The sequence below is a fragment of the Petaurus breviceps genome, unplaced genomic scaffold (assembly GCF_028583685.1).
Source record: "Petaurus breviceps papuanus isolate PSGF00001 unplaced genomic scaffold, PetGlider_PUasm1.0 76, whole genome shotgun sequence".
In the NCBI taxonomy this organism is placed as follows: domain Eukaryota; kingdom Metazoa; phylum Chordata; class Mammalia; order Diprotodontia; family Petauridae; genus Petaurus; species Petaurus breviceps.
This window is the reverse complement of record NW_027186473.1, coordinates 63,320,914-63,343,327: the sequence shown is the minus strand read 5'-3', so window position 1 is coordinate 63,343,327 and position 22,414 is coordinate 63,320,914. Positions and strand designations below refer to the sequence as shown.

At 37.4% G+C, this 22,414-nt stretch overlaps 1 protein-coding gene across 2 annotated transcripts in view; it reads left to right on the top strand.

Moving 5' to 3' along the window:
* Positions 1-22,414, top strand: part of PDGFC (platelet derived growth factor C) — a 252,689-nt gene that overhangs the window by 160,405 nt on the left and 69,870 nt on the right. For both annotated transcript variants that reach the window (XM_069105622.1, XM_069105623.1), the window contains exon 3: positions 12,999-13,179. In XM_069105622.1, coding sequence (XP_068961723.1) covers positions 12,999-13,179 — 181 coding nt within the window. The remainder of the gene's footprint in view (positions 1-12,998; positions 13,180-22,414) is intronic.

The following is a 22,414-nucleotide window of genomic DNA, read 5'->3' as shown; positions in this document are numbered from 1 at the left end:
AATAATTATAAGATAGTACCAAAGCATTAGACTTCTTATCTTATCTAAGCAAGAATTATTTGGGCTATCTTTCCTATTGAAAAGAGCCATTTTCTCAAAGTTTCCTAACTACTTTTATTCAGTTTCCTTTGGTTGTTAAGCTATACATAAGAGCAGATAACATTATGTTTTCATTGACCTCAGGCCCCTTTAAAGAAGTTGAAATGTCTTTTAGTTTTAAAAGACTCATATCTATCTTCATGTATTTGAAAGGCTGTTATATGGAAGAGATTCTGAATTTGTTCTGCTGGGCTTCAGAATAACAAGGAGTAATGGGCAGTAGTTATTTCAGAGAAATAGATTACCATTTCATGTAACTTCTGAACAATCGGAGTCGTCCAAAAATAACATTGGCTACCCCTTTACTAAAGGTCACTGGGCAAATTGTCAATGACCACGTGTAAGGGAATTGTACATAAAACAGAAATATCAAAGACACCATGGCCACATATGTCCCAAAACACTCCTGGGTGAAGCCCAAACCAGATTGAAATGTAATTCTAAATAAAATTTAACATAATATTTAACAAAATAAATAAAAATACAGTGAAATAAAGATAATATTAACATGCAATTTCTGAAGTCAATATATACTGGTTACAATTTGAATTTGATACAACTAACTTCAAGTATTTCTGTACGGCTTTAAGTTAAATTGATTAGTGTAGCACCAATGCAGTATTCACAGCACCCGTGATCACTATAAATATACCTTCATGGTGCTCGATCATGAAATATAACAGCCTCTCCATATAGAAGCCAGAAGCAAAGTATTTTTCAGACTTCAGACAGCCGAATCCCGAAACCAGTAAGTCGATTCCATCATAGTAACAAAGAAGTTAATATAAGCCACAACAGCACAGTGAACCGCAACATCCTTTAGCCTGCCCACAAACCAATACAGGACCAATATTTACTCAAAAGCCTATCTGTCACCCTTGGAAGCATCCTCTCCTCCCAACCATCTAGCTTGCTCTGACTCCCAACTTCCTGTAGACTCTGCTCCACCCTACTACCACCAGTTCCATGTGACCATATTCAACCTATTAGGGGGCAAAGTGTATTTTCAAAGCAGGGAAGGTCTTCAAATTCCCTTAGACTTATTAAGGGGCAAGGAAGCTCTTCAAATCCCCTTTACCATTACTTTGGGCCCCAAGATCTTTTATGTCTCTTACAAAGCAAAAATACATTAACAATACATTTCATACCATAGATTAATGAGAGTTTAGGGGTAACTGGTGGGGTAACTGATTTCAACAGAACTTTGCAAAAATATAGCAAGAATAATAGAAAATAAACAAATAAAACAATATCTTAAGGTGGGGGCTTAGGCACAAACACTCCAACTTTCCCCCTTCAATGAATGGGGGGGGGGGGGTCATAATCTTGGGGTAAGGGGCAAATTTCTCTTCTACATAGCTACTTCCACCTGAAAGTGGATGTAGATCTGTCCCTGCCCCAAGAGGTCCCATGCAAGAGGTTAGTTCTTTAGCTAGCATCTGGAGATTGATCAATGCCAGGTCCAGGACTGCACATCACAGTCATGGACAGGCCATGGCATCTGACTTAAGTGATCAGGTATATGCAGGTGGGGGGTAGTAAGCCTGCAGAAAACAAATCTCGCAAACAAGTATAACAGACAAAAAGCCAAAAAGAGACAAATATTATGTCAGATGTGCTTCTGGAATCCACAAACTCACTATCATAGCCTCATTCACAGTAGAATACATGAGCTAAGGGTACAATTTGTTAGTCATCTCTTAAACAAACAGCAGCTACAGTATTGTCTTTCCCATGTGCTACAATCTCCGGAGCCTTTGGAACATCATCTGACTTCCACTTTACCCATACTTTAGCTCCCAATTTTATTTTGTCTGTAGAACCAAACCCTCTGATATTTCAGAAGGAGGGTCAATTTTCACAAGGTGTATTGTTTCACAAGGAATAATAATCACTTTAACTATTCTATCATTTTTACAAAACTGTATGAAATATTCACCCAAACTTTGGAATGTCACAACAATTTCTCCTTGATAATTAGAATCTATTACTCCAGCTAATACCTGTATTCCTCGAGCTGCTAACCTGATTTAAATAATATCCATCCAAAATGATTTTTAGGTATTCTCATAAATGTTCCAGTGGAGATAGTTCTTATTTCTTTTTTATACAACCCGAAGTCCTCTAAACGATGTAAACCATGTCCTGCTGAACCAGGTATTCCTGGATATGGTGCTGGGACATCTTGCCTCATAGTCCAGTACTCAATATTTGTTATCTTATGCATCTGCTTTTTTCTAATTTGCATTGTGGGGGTCATCATTCTGGCTAAAGGTCTACTTCCTCCCAATAGTCTATTATTCAAATTGCATAAAGTCATGAACAAATTACCTTTCCGACATTGATACGAATTATTAGAACTTAAATTCTCTTAACTGTTCTTTCAATAATCCTTTCATTTTTTCAATTAATCCAGATGCTTGTGGATAATATGGAATATGATAGTCCATTCAATATTGTTTAATATATAATATCTCTTCATTTCATTACCTTTGAGATGTGACCCATTGTCACTTTGAACCTGCATTAAGATTCCATAATAAAGACTTATGAGATCTAGAGTTTTACAGATGTTTTTTCTGGATTACATTCTTATAAGGACAAGGCACTGAATAGGTGTCAACACAAGTACATATAAATTTGCATCCTTTATCTATGGTAGAGGACCAATATAATATATTTGCCAAACTTGGGCTAGGACTTTTCCCCTTACTATCTTCCAAGTTACTACCTGAGGAACAGTTCATTCCTTTTTCAGTTGACATATATGACATTCCTCTGCTTTCTATTTTAACAATGAATGAGAGATACTAGTACCTCGATCTTGTGCCCACTAGTATGTGGCTTGGACCCCTAAATGGCCAGCTACTTCATGGACCCATTTTGCTAGTACTGGATAATCAGTTGGTGTGAAAGTAGAGACAATATATTGAGTAGCAATCTTTGCTAGTCGATCAGCATTGTGCATTGTACTCATGTTCTAGTGTAGTGAGGACCACATGAGCAATCTACATGAAAAATTGACAAATTAGTAATCAAAGACATGTCCTATATAAATCCCCATAATTCTTTGCCCCAAACTTGTTTGCCATGAATTTCCCTATTTTGATTTTTCCATGTGGGCATTCATATAGCTAAACCATTAGCTACCACCCATGAATCGGTAAATAAATGACACTGTCCTTGTTCTGTTTTGATGGCTTGATGTACTGTTGTAAGTTCAGTATATTGGCTGCTTCCACCTATACCAGTACTTTCCAAAGTCTGCTTAGTACATGGATTATAGGCTACTGCTTTCCAATGTCTTTTATGGCCCAAATATTTTGCTGTCCAATCAGTAAACCATGCGTGTTTCTTCTCTTCTTCAGTTAATCCATTATACCTGTCATTCCATTTTACCAAGGACTGTGCCAACTGTTGCTTTGGTTCAGGGGGTATATTATTCACCTTAGTATCAATGTTTGCTATAGATTAATATCAAGCAGAATCTCTGTTTTTCCCTGTTTTAGCTCTATTTTGAATATATCATTTCCATTTAATTATGCTGGATTCTTGGGCATGTCCAATTTTGTGAGAATTTGGGGTACCCAGCTCATAATTGGGATTCCAGGCCTTAATATCATTTCATGACCCCAGAGTTAGTTGTTCAGTTTCTACCAAAGCCCAATATACAGCTAACGACTGCTTTTTAAAAGGTGTATATTGAACTCCACATGAAGGAAGTTTCCTAGATCAAAATCCTAAAGATAAATTAATTCTAATAGAGGTCTACTTCCTCCCAATACTCTTATTATTCAAATTACATAAAGTCATGAACAAATTGTCTTTACAATGTTGATATGAATTATTAGAACTTAAATTCTCCTAAGTGTTCTTTCAATAATCCATTCATTCTATCAGTTAACCCAGATGCTTGTGGATAATATGGAATATGATACATCCACTTGTAATTCACTGGATCATTCTGCATAAATTTAGGGTCAATTGTATAACAACCTTGGCTTATTCAAAAGCTTTGTTCTGCTCAAGTCCCCAATCAAATTAATATTTCTTCCAAGTAACTTTATAAAAGTGTTTCAAAATCTGTCCCAGTGCTGTATGTCTTGTTGCCAATATCCAAATAATTCTATAAACTTTGTGAGCTCTTTCTTATTGGTGGGGATAGGAAAATCCTTTTGTCAGGCTTATGGCAGAATCTTTCGCAGTCCTTTATTCCATAGTATATCCCCAAATTTTGCATTTTAAGCTGACCCTTGAATCTTTGAGAGGGCTAATTTCACACCCCTTGCTTTTCATATTCTCAATTAAGAGTATCAAACACTTCTCTACTTCTTTTACATTTTTTCCTGTATCAAAATATCATCAATGTAGTGGGTAAGCTGTACACCATGTAGCTTTAATTCATTTAAAAGTTCAGCCACAACTGCATGATTAACAGTGGGATTATGCAGATATCCTTGTGGCAAGTGAGTGAAAGTATATTGTCTGCCCTGCCAAGTGAATACAAACTGGTCCCATTGTTTCGAGTCTATTGGGATGGTGAAGAAAGCATTGGCTAAATCAAAAACTTCATACAAAGTCCCATCATACTTTTGGATCCTTTATATTAAGGTGGCAGTATCTGGAACAGCAGCATACTAGGGAGGAGTCACCTTATTCAGTTGTCTATAATCCACTTTCATTCTCCAAGTCCCATCTGATTTTCACTTTGGTCAGAAAGGATTATTCCATCATGTGGTTGCAGGGACTAACACTCCTGCTTCAACATATTCCTTTATAGTATTGGGAATTTCATCTTGCCCACCTGGCACATGATACTGCTTTAAAGTAATTACTTCAAAAAGTTCTGGTAAAGTGATTGGGTTCATTTTTATTTTTCCCGCTAAAACTGTATCACTTCATATCTTCCTTACTGCAAATTGGTATCTTTCTTCAGGTAAATTCATGGTCATATATCTGTTCCAGTGATGTGTTCAGGAATGGGTACAATAACCAGTATATTCTTTCTTAATTAATTGTCCAATTTTCATCATCAGTTTGACTTATCAGGCTGATATTTCAGCTCCTTTCAGTTCTGCGATGGTAATAGGAGTTCCGTGCTTGAACTTATTGGGGTTCCCATAAGTAAGTTAGTATACCATCAATTCTTCTAAAATCAACCCTTGCTCTCAATAGAGCAGTAAACAGTTCTTTTCTTGTCAATCTATATTGACTTTGAATCCACTGGCCATTTACTCTTCTCTCTCAAGGAAATTTATCTTTTCCTCATTCCCCCAAGTCACTTAGCTGTGACATTTTATGCAGCACTTCTGAAAGAGGGTGCCCTATTTCACCAATCAGTAGAGTCAGAAGTAGGTACTTATAAGCAGGAGGAGCCATCTTCACCATGATATTTCTATGAGGATCTGCTAAGTGGATAAAAACTTGGTCATAAAACATTGTATCATTGCTTTATAGACGTTTACTTTCCTGATAATCTTTGTCATAGCAACTAGGCTCAGTGTCTACCAAAACTGTATGAACTTTCATCCTCTTACTTTTCTGCTTCTTCTTCTGAGCCAGATTCATAACTAGAGGTTGGTGGAATATCTCTTCTACCACCTGAGATCCTCCAGCTTGTTCTTCTAAAGGAGAGCTCAAATGCTATAACATAGGCAATTCCCTCTCCATTTGAGCTTTCTCTTGTAAAAGTTTGTCTCTGTTTTTATACATAATGTGGTAACCTATTAGTAAAACCCAACCACTCCTACACACTGCCTCCAGCTCTCTCCCAGGTTTTATTGGTATTCTTTGCAAACATGTTTCTAAATCTCTAGGTTATCCCTGCTGTAACCTTAGTTCCCAGTTGTCACAGAGCTCTGTACTTTAGACCACTCTCCTGCTAGGGAGGGATAAGGTAAATCCTCCTATCCTGGGATAGCCATTTCTTCTAAATCCATTCTGCCTCCAACTAGATGTCTGATATTTTGCAGTCCCATCCCCATTGCCAAACATACTTCCAATGCAATATTCACAGAACATATGATCACTATAAATATAGCTGCATGGTGCTCAATCACAAAATATAACATACTCTCCATATATAAGACAGAAGCAAAACATTTATTCAGACACCAGATAATCTGTGAGAATCCCATAATCTGTAAGCTGATTCCATCATAGTGGAAAAGAAGTTAATAAAACACAGCAGCACAGAGAACCACAGAATCCATTAGCTTTCCCACAAACCAACATAAGACCAATATTTACTCACAAGTCTATCCATCTCCCTGGGAAGCCTGTTGTCCTCCCTATCATCTAGCATGCTTCCAGAAGTCCAGACTTCCTTTGATTTCCAGCTCTATCTACCCTTCAGCAAACTGCTCCCATCACAGCCTCCATGTGACCACATTCAGCCTATTAGGGGGCAGGGCATATTTTCAAAGCAGGGAAGGTCTTCAAATTCCCTTAAACTTATTAAGGGGCAGCGAAGATCTTTAAATTCACATTACCATTACAGTTAGTTATGCCTTCCAACCTTTATATTCTGTGGTTCTGAATTTGATCAGAGGCAGTTGGCTTGTTTGTAGATAAACATATCTTCCTACTCATATCATTTTTCTCTTGGGCATTGGAATGCAGATGCAGGAATCTGTCATGGTAAAAAAAAAATATATATATATATATTTGTGTGTGTGTGTATATGCATATGGCAATCAATTTCTGGTGGTGTTTTAGAGGAAAGTAAAATGCATTACCAATGATTTGATTTAATAGCAAGCTTTTATTAATGTTAAAATAATTTTTTTAGGGTATCCCACAACATGTGCAACGATTTATTGCCTGTCACTTTCTTATTGTTCTTGGATTTAATTGACAAATTTCTGCATGTGGCAACAATTGAGGTTTTGCATGCAGGGATCTGTGACAGCAATGGGTTCACATGGAGGCCTGGAGTTAGGCTCAGCTCCAGACCAGCATGAGCCTGATCTTTTTTAGAATAAGAGTTATCTTCTTTGTTTCACTACCTTTCACAGAAGTTCGGAATCTAGTAGACTCTTTCCTTGCTAGGGCTTCTTAGAACCATCCAAACCTGTTAGCAGGTTTTCACAGTATTGTCAGCTCAGATAACTTATGGGGATAAAACTAATTGACAGGATTTTAGTGAGACTAGAAATAGCCTATTTTGAGAGATTGGTTTATTTTTATGAGGCCAGCAGGATGCCTGGAGATTCTTGTTTTTATCGGTGGTTAATTTATTTTTCTTGAATACTCCTTGTGATTCTACTTAAGACCAAGAAAACTGCCCTCATTACTTTTAAATTCCCACATGAGAACCAAAATTGTGTCTACAACACCAGACTTGTTTGTTGAACATAAAAGAACATAAATCCTCTATAGGTCCCCAGGGAGATGTTAGAGAAAGGGAGTAATCATTATAAACTACTTAGTGCTGTATGTACTGTATCATGTTGCTGTGAGAAAGTTATGTTTGATTGGCTCATAAAACAGGTTTAGTAAATCCTTTAAATAGTGATTTGGGCAATTGTGCGCACTGAAATATAATACCTGAGAGTTTATTAGAAGGATTACAGAGTCTTCAGAATAGTCACCTGGGTATGTGGAGTTTTCTAGTTTCAAGGGTGATAGTGTTTTCAGTTTTCACATTTGTGTGTCAATTATTGTGGGGTTTTAATTGCTTCCCTTTTGTGGTGTTGTGGCCTATGTAAATTTCTCTGGTTATTGTTTCCCTTAGTTTTGACCTTGATAGTTTCATACCATTTCACCAGAAACAAGTTTCCAGTATTTGCTGCAAATTCTCACCATTGCATCATATTACAGATTTACAGGCACTCACTCTCAAAGTGACTAAATCAAATACCAAGTACAAATTTGACCCTTGATCTGCATATAATTTCCCAGATCATGTAAGAATCAGATCTTGACAAGAAATTTCCTTTTCTTGCTTAAGTTTGAAAATCAAAGGTAATCTATAGGGCAAACTTTATAGGTAGAGAGGTAACCCTGTAACTTGTTACAGATATGTGTAAACTTATAAATTTAAACTGGACATTTTCAGTCAACAGTTAGTTTTCTATATCACTCTCCTGAAAAGAAAAAAAAAGACTTCCTTGCCTTGTTGCTTTATGAGAGTATAAATAAGAGAGAAGGAGTCCTTCATGTTCTGACTATAAAATGGAGACAAAGCATATACTAAGTAGTGTGTAGTATTCTTATATTCTGTGTTCATTCTATTGTTTTTAGTGAATGGATGAATTTAGGAATTTGATGGTTATCATAGGATATTGTGATTTGGAATATCATGAAGTTCAAGATGAGGCAATTATTGGCACCTGTTGAATTCTACAAAGATTTAAAATGAAAATGCATAGTAGTACTTAAATGATTATGTTCATATCATTTATATTTAATGAAATACAAAAATATCCTCATTCTTTAAGCTCAGATAACAAATTCATGAAGCAGACCCGCACAAACATGTAACACAAATTTATTGCCAGCTGTCTAGTTAGAGATCTGGGAATCATTATAAAAATTAAGTTTACCCAGGGAGGAAGAGAAAAAAAACCACACCTTTAGTAGAAAATTGGTATATAGTAATAATTTACACATTAAACATTGCTTGACTTATTTGGAAGAATGCATCCTTTATGTCTGTGTTAGTTATGTCAAGGGTTAGCACTATTTGTTCCTTGGAAAAGATTTTAATCTCATGTGAAATTTACAAACTGAAGTTTTGCTTATATGGGGAAACACCTTTTAATATTTTCTGAAAAACAATATGCATGTTCTTAAAAAGAATTGGTGCTAGGTCAAAATGTTACAAGGGGAAACAACCCAGAATACAACAGCTTTTGCAGTCTGTGTTTCAGGTTCCTGCTGTATTTCTTTCTGAAAGCCAATTTTTTTTTTCCTGCTGGTGGAGGAAAGAGTTGGCTTCTTTTTTTGAACTTCATAAGAAAACTTTACAAAATCATGGGTGGATACAAGTTACTAACCATATCTGAAATCTAGTTGGCCTTGAACTGAGAGTTCAGTCTCAGATTAGCCTAGCTTTACCTGCCAAGTTCAGAACAAATAGTAATTTTATGAATAGCAGGCTTGTACTACTTGTAAATAATCTAGATATAAACACCACTCTTAGATAAAGGTAGCAATTGACAATGCCTATTCAAATCAGTTTGAGCTCAAATATTTTTCTGTAACCTCTCATCTCTTTTGTTCCACCTCCCTCCCCAAAGTCTTGAAAAAATTACAATAGTTGGAGTGAATATTAGTGACTTTGCTATGTAATATGGTGAATTCATCTTTTATTTGTTTATACTTCTGTTTTCCTTACTTTCAGGAACCAAGAGAACCAAGAGTTATTTTGCAAATGTGGCATTATATATATATATATATGTATATGTATATATATATGTGTGTGTGTGTGTGTGTGTGTGTATACACACATATGTCTAAACTAGTGGAAATTGAAATTAGCTCAAAGCTATGATAACCAGAATTTCAACAGCCAGAAAAGAACATATAATGCATTGACATGTTATATACTTAGAATTAGTATAATTTTAGATCAACACAGTTAAGCTAGAGAGTTAAAATTCACCAGATAATTACTTTGAAGCTATCTGTGATAATAGCACTTCTTCCCTGAGTCACTCCCATATAGACTAGGCTAGTTGTCTGTTTTGTTTAACCCTAAAAACCAAATCACTTGTTTGGTCTAGGGGTTAAAGTTTATGTTTCTTGAACTGGATTTCCAGTTACCTAGAGGCCTCAGACTTGGAAAATGTCTCACTGATCTGGGAGTCCAGATGCATTTTTACATGTAAACAAGGGAATCAAGATTCATTTCTATATGAAGACAAGGGCTATACCTATCAAACTCTTGCTCTATGCTTGATGAGTATCTTTTCCATGCTATGGCTAAGTAAATCTCAATTTGTGAACAATTAGATGGGCTCAAATGTCTCATTTAATTATAATGTTGAATCTAGATTACCAGACACTCCCTTTCCCCAAATCAATTGCAAGTATTTTATGTAATACCTGCTCATAGAAAAGTACTGTACAAGATTCTGTCATTCTCTTAGGAATATAGAGATGTATAAAACTGACCTTGCAGAGATTACATTGTAAATCACTTTAGTAAATAAGACACTGAATTTAGCATCCAGAGTACCCAGATTTGAATCATGACTCTTCTTTCACTTGATATGTTTCCCTATTCTCTCCTTTTTCTTTTCCTCCTCTCTGATGGTTAACCTTTCCAGTTGACAAGACCCACACCTTACAGGTATCTTTATCCCTAAACCCTCTTGTATCCTCTGGCAAAATGCCTCCATATTCATGCTTCCCTCATCTAATCTCTAATTTCTTCCTATTTGATGACTTTTATCCTCCAGCTTCTTTAGAAAATGACTAGCCTTACCCCAAAAAATAATAAAAAGGAAAACTTTAACTCTTTCTTGATCCTGTCATCCCCTTAGGTTTTCATCTTACATCTGCCCTGTCACAGTTAAACACCTAGAAAAAATATTCTGCTCTCATTTCTACCACTTCCTTTCTTCTTAATTATTCTCTATATTTTTGTACGTACTTGTTTATATACAGGTAAGTTATCTCTCCCCTCACCCCCCACCCCAGAGAAACACAAAAAAAGTTAAGCTTATTGAGGGAAGAGACTGTTTCATTTTTATCTCTATATTGCCAGGACCTATCACAATGCCTGGTGCTTAATAAAAGACTTTCTGAATGATTTATTTTACTAATTTCCTTTAATAAAAATCCACCTTGGTCAAGTCACTCAAACCATCCAGTGCTTAACACAGTGTCTGGTATGTAGTTGGTACTTAAAAGTGTTCATTGATTGATTGATTATTTCTCAGTTTTATCATCTGCAAAATGAGTAGTTTAACTATATGCTGTTTAATGTCTATTCAGTGTTTTTCTATTATATTCTAGTACTCTTCTGATCATAACTATGTCTATATGTACATATATGTACATATGTTATATATGTGCATGCATATATATGCATATACAGATACAAACAACCCTAGTAATGTATATTAGTGTAATGTAATGCCAAGGAAAGGCAACTTCCCAAGGTTCAAAATACCAGCATAGGTGCTCTCCATTTTATTCAGTGACAAATTAAGAACAGAGAAGGTCAAAACATGACATCATTCAAAATACAACATTTACTAAGTGTGATTAAATAATCTCCAAGTACTACCCCACCCCAGGACCTTCCATTCATTCAATCAATTACAAAATCCCTGTTCTAAATACTACTACACCCCTAGGCTGTAACTTCATTTAGTCCATCACAAAACCCCTCTTCTCAAATGGAGATTAGTTTCCAATCTAAGTAAAGTACATTCATTTGTTCAACCATAGAACACAAAAAGGTCAAAAGTTCCCCACCCCTGGATCACAATTGAATCTACCCCAGAGTTACATCAAGTTTAAGCACAGCACTTAATACCCAAATGGAGGTCTTTTCTTCATCTTGACACTAGGCAAGTTCTCAGCAATCTTAGTTCCTGGGGAGACAAGGCTTAGCAAGGCCACAAGATACATTGCCAGTCTCTTCATTAATTCATCCTCTGTCTGCAGAACAGTCCTAGAACCCCTGAAAACATTAGCAAAACCCTCTCCCAGGATTTCTGTAAACATACAACAAGAAAATCCTTCTTCAGGGCTTCTGAACCAACAGAAAGGTTCCCAGACCCCTGCAACAACAGCACTGTCCTTCAACAGTGGACAGCATTCACTCTCTGTCTGCAGGACAGTCTCAGGGGCTCTTAGCCAACAGCCAGGTTCCAGGACTTCTTCAACAAAAGGTCTGTCTTTCACCAGTGGACAAATATGGCAAAACATCATTAAAACAGACAGACAAAGTACCAGCAAAACAGCCATGTCTCCTCAGTCCTTGGCAGCTCTGGGGGCAGGTCTCAAAAGTCCAGGGCAATTCAAACTGGCCCTCAGCAATCCCCTCAGTCTCTCTCTGCCTCCATGCGGGTGCTGCTTCCAAAAAGTTCTTCTGCCTCTCCTGTGTCTCTCCAAATCTATGTCACCAGCTCCTGCCAGTTCAGGACTCTCTTTTCACATCAACAAGTCCATCCCACAGGTGGGATTAACAAGCTCTGGGTTTTAACACAATCAATTTGAAAGCCAAGCTAATACAGGGGGATCTTTATATTCCATTACTATCACAATTAGTTAGTATATAATTGTCAAATAAGCAAGCAAGGTAGAAAGTACAGTTAGATTTCAAGCAAAGGAAAGATCGCTATGAGTTGGGAAGTCTAATAAGGGTCTTGAAGGATGTGTGGGTAGGATTTTGGATAGATATTGACAAGGTTAGTGGTTCAGTTCAAAGGAGTGGTCCTTTCACTAATTGACAATAGAGGATGGTATAATGTCATTTGGGGAAACATTGTATAGGCTAACCTGATTGCAACAAAACATATATTTTATAGAAATAGTAGGAAATAAGATTAAAAAGGCAGAATAGGGTCAGTTAAATCAGTATCAGATGGCCACATAGAAAATAAGGAAAATATTCAAGAACTAAGGATGGGCTGATTCTTACAGCTTTCCTATAAGAGCAAAATACACAGTTGGAAAACATCTACTAAATTTGGTCCTTATAAGCAGCCAAGTTCAAAAAGTCAAGAGCAAAGACCCATATCCTCACTGCTCCCCCCCCCCACAATGTAAACTCATCTCTAGTGTTTCCTTTTTAGGAATGTGTAGCTTTGTGTTTGACCTAGTAGAAGTTAGGATTAGCTCATAGTTTTGGTAACTGGGTTTTTAGCATCCAAAGATATGAATTAATATTGCCCAAGTCATGTAGCATACACCTCTGTCAATTTTTTTTCTCTTTACAGGTATGACTTTGTAGAAATTGAGGAGCCCAGTGATGGGACTATTTTAGGGCGCTGGTGTGGCTCCAGTGCTGTGCCAGGGAAACAGATCTCCAAAGGAAATCAAATCAGGATAAGATTTGTCTCTGATGAATACTTTCCTTCTGAACCTGGGTTCTGCATCCATTATACCCTTCTTGCACCAGTAAGTAAAATAATTTCAGGACCTGTTTATTATGGGTAAGGGCAGAGGGTCAGTAAGGTTGGCTTTGAGATGGCCCTTAAGCAATTATGGTCAGTTACTATTTTTTTCCTAATAATTTCTTTAAAATTTTCTTTATTTAATTCCTGTTCTCTGCATTTCATATATGCCATTGTGTTTTTTGTGGATAACTTGGATTGAAATAGCATGAATAGACTTAAAATGTTGGACCATCAATAAATAAATTATTATTGCAGAAAAAAGAGATTATTTTACTACCATTTGAAAAAGATTTTAGGTAGAGGTGGGAGAGAGAGAATTATGACCCAAAAATAAAATAAAATTTAATTAAAGAAAAAGAATATTGTTAGACAAGAAATCCTACTGTCTATCTGATAAAAACATGACTTTATGAGTTGATAAGAAATAGCATAGGAAAACCAACATTTCCCCGGGGGGAAGATGAGAATATTTGCACATTTACTTTGTAAATTTACCAGCAACAACTCATATTTCTACTGTACTTTGCAGCTTGTGAATTACTTTCTTCAGTCTAATCCTACGGGATGGGTTAATGCAAGTATTATTATGTGACTATCCAAGAAGTAGAATAATAGCCTACTTGCCAAAGTTCAAGCAGCAGCTGAGGACTGGAGCCAAGATTGTAGGTCAGGCCTTCTGACCTCAAATTCACTGCTGCTTGTCCATTATACCACTACTGCCTCATAATCCTTGTGTACTCTTTTACAGTTTGCAGACTTCTTTGCTCACAGCAGCACCCTTAGATTATTATCATTTGACAAATGAGAAAATAAGACTCAGAGAAGTCATTTGATTTGGTCAAGTTTAAAAAGCTGGTAATTGTCCCAGCTCAGACTTAAATCCAGGTGTAATATCGAGGTCTATATTTAATAAGACTATACAACCTGAGGCTTGTGAACCTGGGTGCTACTTGCTGAGCACCAAAGGATTTCCTCTATATACAAAGGATGTTTTCCTCTGCATTTTGTGCAGGCTGCCCATAATCCTTTGGGGTGCTGCAAGGGGCCTGAGGAAAATAGGTGGCCCACAGGCCTCAGCTTGTGCAGGATTGGTCTGTAATCTCTAAAGAAATGATTTTAATTAATTTCAGGCTTGAGCCCATTTTAGGGGTATGTGTATGAGGAGAGAGAGAGAGAGAGAGAGAGAGAGAGAGAGAGAGAGAGAGAGAGAATGTGTTATGTGTGTGTGTGTGTGTGTGTGTGTGTGTGTGTGTGTGTGTGCTTCAGCACTTTCCCTCCATTGCTTCAAATGGCCCTTGTTCTTCTGGTACATTAGTCCAAACTTACTTTGTCTTAAAAAAAACTATTGAAGATAATCAATACCCCTCTGCTTTGTTTTAAAATGTTAACTTTGATTTATGTTCATGTAAGATGTTCACGAGCAACTTCCCAGAGGACTGCTGCTTGTGAACAGTTTCAAGGTTCTGATTACACAGTATAGTGAACTCTCTATTTATTCAATAACAAATCAGAGCAAAACATTCACAGAAAACAAAGTACATTCATTCACTATGTTCACAACTTAACAACCTAACGCAAAATGGCCACATAGTTTTCAACAGAGTGGTCACATATTTTTAAGCAAACACATTCATTTAGTCAATCACAAAGTACAAAAGTCAAAGTCCTCCACCCCTAGGTCACAGTAAATCATAATCTCAGTCAGTACACAGTATCCAAATAAATTCTTCTTTCATCTTGACTCAAGACTGGCTCTCAGCTTCCATGGTTCTTCTTCCATAGTCCTAGCTCGTATCTGAATCGATCCAACTTTCACCTGGATTCAAAGGCAGGCAGCTCCCAGATCCTTGTCCAGGTCCTTGTCCAGTTCCCATTCTATTTCTATTTGAATTTGATGCCACTACCTGCTCTAGGGAGCCCTCTAGGATTATATATTGTAGAGAAGGTACAAATTTGCATTAGTAGAGGGTGTTTCCTCACTTAAGAATTCACTGTACCAGCTCAGTCACTAATCCAGTCACCATCCCTTTCTCTATTTTCTAAAGTCATTGGAATTGCTTTACACAATGCAATCTAATGAAGAGTAACATTCATGTTAAATGGGGCATTTCTGAATTGAAATTCGTAATTCATCCTATTTACTGTCATCCTGTTTGAAACTTATGTAAACTCATGCACTGATCATGGAATGCTAGTTCTATGATGAGTTTTAGACAATAGATAAGTGGATGAATTATAACTGTTGACTAAGAATTCAGCCATAACAAAGAAATGACAAGATACTTCATGGGATGAACTGAATGATTTATTTTTTTTAGAGGGGTTGGTGGAGTTGAGGGACATTTGATTTTTTATTTCATTAGTGTAAGAAACTCCTTGGTGCAGGAATTCCCACCACCAAATAAGAAATTCATCTGTCCTTTTTAGACACAAAAAATTGCCTGAGGCACTGGGAGGTTATGTGACTCTGCCCTAGTAAAAGGTTATGTGTCAAGGACAGAACTAGAGTAGAAGACTTCCTAGTTCTGATGCCTTACCTCCTATCTACTACATGCCATGGCCCCAACTTCTGAGAGGTTCTAGATAGTTGGAAAAACATGAGCTTAGAGTCAATATTGTCTGACATCTAAGGACTAATTTAACTACATTCTGAGAAGCTCATCACCAGGTTGGGTACAGGGGATGAAATTTTTCGGTCCCACCCATTCTAAAAGTCCACCTACTCATCAATAGAGGAGTTAGATTCTGAATTGGTGGTACCCATATGGATCAAATCATAGATTGTCAGAATATCTAGATGCTCCATTTTTCTTTCAAGGATCAGGAACTTCATCAATGGGCACACTCCATCCACCACATCAGATTTTCTCCGCTATTATATTTTAGTAGATTATTTCATTGTAATGGGGAAAAAAAATTAACAACATGATGGCCAGTGCTCTGATGATAAGCCCCTCTGACCTTATAGTTTGCTGGTTCTTTGATGGATAGTATTTAGTCTTTTGCTAGTTCTGCATTATAGCCTTTTTTGTCTTATAAGACCCTCCAGAGTTTACCTTCTTGTATAAACTTAATGGACCTACCCATATGAATGTAGCAGCAAGCACCCCAGCATGCCCAGGGTGACTGCCAACACAAATTCTTAGATCTGTTTTCTTAGGGAAAGCAACTCAAAATGGGTTAACAATCTTGCTTTAATCAAACATATGTAATTTACCTAGTTCAAGGGGAAAAGGTCAGCACCCTGAACTTCAGAGAATATAAACAAGTTACAAACAGAAGTTACAAGCAGACAGAGAGACAGATCAGCAGACAGTGCTTCCAGCTGTGTGACCATTATATCCATACCTAGTCAGTTACCAGAGAGGGAAGCACCAACATCTGGGTTTTCAAAGCAGGGGGGCTGAACAGCTGCCCAGAGTCTCCTCTGGTCAAATCACACAATTCTTCTCAAATTGAGCCCCCAAGCAAAACTTCACATCAGGGCATATATAGCCTTCTCCTGGCTCAGAGAATGTCACAACCCTCTTGACCCACTTCCCAATCACAAAGCAACAAGGTATGGACCTTTCTGAAAAAACAAGCCTCCCACCACAGGCTCCATGTGACCACATTCAGCCTATTACAGGGCAGCATATATTTTCAAATCAGGAAAGGTTCTCAGAGTCACCTAAGGCTATCAAAGGGCCTAGGGTCCAGGAAGATCTTCAGATCCCCATTGCCATAACAATGAAGCATCAGAGTAGGGCTTTGATGGAGGCCTCAGATTCATACTTTGTGTTGTCATTGTAAAAGCTAATAAATGTATGTGTGTGTATCATTCAGAGTGTTTGCAGCATAGTTTTAGGGAAAAAATCCTTTTAACATCTATTGGATAAATTTTAATGTATTAGTATAGATTCTCACCATCATCCTCCTGGATTTCATAACTAAAATGTGCCTATTTGTATGTATGTGATAATCTTAAATTAAAGTGGAATATAATTAAGAGAAGGAACAGAATTATAGAGAAAGCATATAGGTAATTCTTTGATTATCTATAGCTATAAAATATTAAATTGACATTAAAGACAAAGTTAAAGGCAGTAAGATAAAATGGAGAGATTATTGAATTTGAAAGGAAAAGATCTGGATTCATATCTAATCTAAAGTTTGCAACCTCTGAGAATTTAGGATGACTAATTAACCACTCTCCATATCAGTTTATGTTTATGATAAGAGATTGGATCATGAGACCTCTAAGTTCCCTTCCACCACTAAATCTGGGAATCACATGTGATTTTCTGATTCATAGAAGTTATGAGATTGGCTAATGCTGGTTAAGTTAAACACAAGCAAGATCAACATCATTTCTTTTCTTCAGCTATATCCCATATAGAAAGCAAAATATTCTCGTAACAAATCAAATGAGATTTAATTATAGATTTTAACCATGGTATGACATTGCAGACACCCAAGTAACCAGTCATTTACAAGCTACTTTTCTAGTTACTGTCATGTATAAATTTTGAGTCTTAGGAGATTTCAAAATTTGAAACAGGTTGTCCACAGTGTACCTAAATAATATATTTAGTTTAATCTTTATCACAAAATAAATTCATAAAATACATGAGATTTATCTGATGGAATAGTGATTGTGCCTTAAATATTCTTGGCTAGGTTTGTTTCTTTGTTTTTTGGCCACCAAGTGGAAATATGTGATATATGAAAGCAAAGGTAATATCCATTGTTTTCTTTATAGCCCTAAGATAATTTTTTTTCTGTTTAAAGTGATTTAGTGAAAAATAGCTGCATTATTGTAGCAGCAAGCACCCCAAGCGCGACCTCAGGGTTTGCTGCTCATAAAGGTTCTTGGATCTGCTTTGTTAAAGGAAAGCAACTCAAAATGGGTTAACAAGCTTACTTTAATCAGTCAGACAAATATCGTTTACCTTGTTCAGGGGAAATGGTCAGCACCCCGAGCTTCAAAGTATACAGGCAGAAATATCAAGACAGAAACAGATCAAGTAGACAGCTTTCCAAACTGTCCAGCCATTACATCCATACCCAGTCAACATCTGGGTTTCTACATCTGGGTTTTTCAAAGCCGGGGGACTCTCAACAACGGCTTCCCAAAATTCAGATCAAATCACAGAACACTTCTCAAAGTGAGTCCCAAAACAAAGCTACACATCAGGGCTTATATAGCCTTCTCCTGGCTCAGAGAATGTAACAACCTTATTGACCCACTGGCTAATCAAAAAGTATCTACTGGAAAACAAGCCTCCCTCCCCAGGCTTCTGGTGCACTTTAGCCTAGGGGCAGGGAAGATCTTCCAAATTTGCATTCCCATTACAATTATCCACCATACAATCTATATAATTCAAAGCAAAGTTGTGCCAATAAAATAAAAGTGATAATACTAACAAAGGTAATTTACAGTTTTAATGTTATACCAGTCATATTGTTAAAGGGATATTTATAGAATTTAGTGATAAATTTTCATTTGGAAAAATAAAAGATCTGGAATATAAAGGGAAATAAGGAAAATAGTTCGATGAAAGAGTAATAGTACTTCCATATTTCTTACTATATGATGGAGCAACAGGCTTCAAAATCATTTGATACTGGTTAAAAAAAAATTAGAGAGGTAGATCAGTGGAACAGACTAGGCAAAAGAGAATCAGAAGCAATGGCACCTAGTCACCTGGTATTTGATAAACCAGAAAACAAAAATTACTTAGGAAAGAATTCTGGTTTCTTAAAAACTTTGGGGAAAACTACAAAGCAGAAAGTAGGCTTAAACTAACACCATATACCATATTTCATAATACATTCTGCATGGACACATGACCTTAACATTAAAATTCATAATATTAAAAAAATTTAACATACCTCTCACCACTATGGAATATAACATGTAATCTTAACCAAACAAGTCATATCAGCAGTTGAAATAGATTATACAGATAACTTTTGTTAAATGGAATTGTTACATTTCTGTAAAAATCAAATTAATGCACCTAGGATAAAAAGGGAAGTGATCAAATGAAGAAAAATATCTTTGTATCCAAAGCATAAACAAACAGCTCTCAAAATAATTTCAAACTATTTATAATATGATAAAATTCTCCAAATCATTAATAATAAGAGATATGTAAATAAAAAACCTGAAATTTTATTTCACATCTTACAGATTGACAGAGAAGATGGTTTGAGCATAGTCGATGTTGGAAGGGGTTGTGGGAAGATAAATACATCTTTGAATTGCTGCTGGAGCTGTAAATCAGTATAGCCATTTTGGAAAGCAATTTCTAATCATTCAAATAAAGTCACTAAAATGTTCATACCCTTTGACCCAGAGATTCCATTACAGGCTTATACCCAAAAAAGACATTGACAAAAAGAAAGTCCCCAAATATACCAACATTTTTATATCAGCAGTGTGTGCGCGCACATGTGTGTGTGTTGTGTGTATGTGACGACTCCTCCCAGCTCTCCAGACCTGTGAGTGGCAAAACCCACCAGTGACTTACAACTGAAAATCAAGAAACTGTTGTGATGTTCCTGCTTCTAGCGCTCTTGACTTTAGTTGGTCCTAACCCCTACACTCCCACTTTGTATTCTTGGACTCTCAATAAGACAATTGATGGGACTCTAATTTCAAAAATGTGACTCATGGACAGCTCACCCTTTTCTTTGATCTCTGTACCCTGCTTAGCCCCAGATTTATGTTGTTTCCCTACACAGGCATGTATTTTGCGGGGACTGATGGTGCTGCTTGTGGAGCAGAAAAGCAGCCTTTGGTCAACCCAGTCATATATCTGCCCTAAAGATGGTTCTCCTGATTGTGGGGGGACCGGGAAATATCACTCTGTCAATTGGGATTGTGTAACCATTGCTGCCTGGGTCTCTGGTGGCAACCGTGACCACTACATTTCATTTCATTGTAATACCCTTAAGTCATGTAACCCGGTTGTCATCAGGATTTTAAATTGGACTGAACAAACTTGGAAAAAGGGGAGGACCTGCGGAATAAGATTTTTTGTTGTAGGAAGGGACCCCGGAGCCTTGTTTACTATTCAACGCACTCCAGTACCAAGGGATCTCATTCCCATTGGTCCCAACCCAGTCCTTAACCCACCTCCGGAAGTTGATCAAACTCTGCATGGGCTCCTTAACCCACACTCTACCATAACCCCTGGAGGTTCAGGGATTACTTTGGCAAACCCCAGGCCACATGCCCACTCTTATACTTTTCATGTTCTTGATACTGTTTCTCTTTCCTAAATTCCTGGGATCCCAGCCTAACTTCTGACTGCTGGTTTTGCTTGAACCCTGCCCCTCCTTATTTTGTTGGGCTAAGTTTAAATTTGTCAAAGGGTTTCACTGATCATGAAATTCAGTACTGGAAGCCCACACTCACTGGCACGGATCTCCCTGCCCTCTGTAACCTTGGCTCCCCCAAGCTTACGTTAGGAGATGTGCAGGGACAAGCCTGGTGTTTTAAATCTAGGGGCTATGCCCTCCAGCAGTCACCTTATAAAAACCTTTCTGCTTCAGTGGTCAAGGTTTTTCCCAAACAGGAATTTTCACCAAATGTTTTCTTAGCCCCTAAAAATGCTTGGTTTGCCTGTACCTTAAGCTTAACTGCTTGTGTACAGGAATGCCTCCTTGCTGGTAACTCCTCCAAATTCTGCATTTTAGTTCACGTCCTTCCACAGATATACATTTATTCAGGAGAAGGGGCTCATGAACATTTTGGGCTATAAGCCCGCTATAAAAGAACAGTCCCCATTTTAGTCCTTATCTTAGTTGGTCTAGGCATGGCAGGTTCAGCAGCAGTGGGAACCACGGCCCTAATACAAGGAAATAGTCATTTTGAAGCCCTCACCTCCCAAGTCTACACAGATATCCGAGACTTGGAGAGCCAAATCACCTACTTGGAGACCACCCTAGATTCCCTGGCCGAAGTGGTTCTCCAAAACCGCCGAGGTTTAGACCTCCTATTTCTTAAGCAGGGTGGCCTTTGTATGGCCCTTGGAGAAACCTGCTGTTTTTATGTCAACCACTCCGGGGTGCTTCAGGAATCTCTGGCTACTGTACGTCAATGTTTGGCTGACAGAGAGGCTCATCATCAACAATCTATGTCTTGGTATCAGTCCCTTTTTAATTGGTCCCCTGGGTTCACATCACTTGTAACTTCCCCTGTAGGACCATTTGCTTTGTTGTCACTGGGGAAGCTATTGACCCCCTGCCTTATTAACTGTCTGACTACCTATGTTAGACAAAGGATTCAAGCTGTTAAGCTGTTTGCCCTCCACACTGCCTATATACCCTGTATTCCCCTGGACTCAGTTGAGTCCTAGATACAACTATGAACCAGTAAAAAGGGGGGAGTGAAGTGCCCACCAGAAATTATACACTATAGCCCCCCTAAAACTGCTAGAGGGGACCCCTACTAGGTTCCTTGGAAACCACCTAATAGGCTCCAATAGTAAAGAAATGTTTCACCTGTGTTGCTAAAAACATTCCACAGATTCCGACGGATTCAGGTCTGTTTCGCTTCAGTAGAAATAATATTAAGGCTTTTCTTCAATAGGAATAATACTGATAATGCTTTGCTTTAATAGCAATAATACTGAGAATGTTTTGCTTCAATAGACACAATGCTGAAGGCATTGTACCCCTTAGAAACATATTCTGTTGCTAACAATCACATTGTCTATAAAATTATGTCTAACAGAAAGCTCGGGGCTGTGTTTCGGTCTGAGAGGCAGTCCCAGCCGGTTAATAAACACTCCTATCAAATTATAATTGGCCTAGCTGTCCTGTTATATCTCGGGTGTCCATTACAATAACAAGGAGTTAGAAACAAAGTAAATGTATACTGATTGGGTAATGTCTAAATTAATTGTGGTTTCTAAAATACATGGAACATTACTATGCTAAAAAATAAAGAATATAAATATAGAGAAGCATTTAAAGCTCTCCACGAACTGAAACAGATTAGACAATAAAACAATGTACAATAATGTAGCTCTAAAGAACAACCACAAAAAATTTAAAAAATGAATTTTACAAAATGATAAAGGATAAACATGGTTCAAAAGAAGATATGAGAAGATACCCACATCCCACCTGTCCCCTTTGCACAGGTAGGATATCCACAGGTGTGTTGCAGCAAGCACCCCAGCGTCCCCAGGGTGCCTGCTCACACAGGTTCTTGGATCTGCTTTGTTAAAGGAAAGCAACTC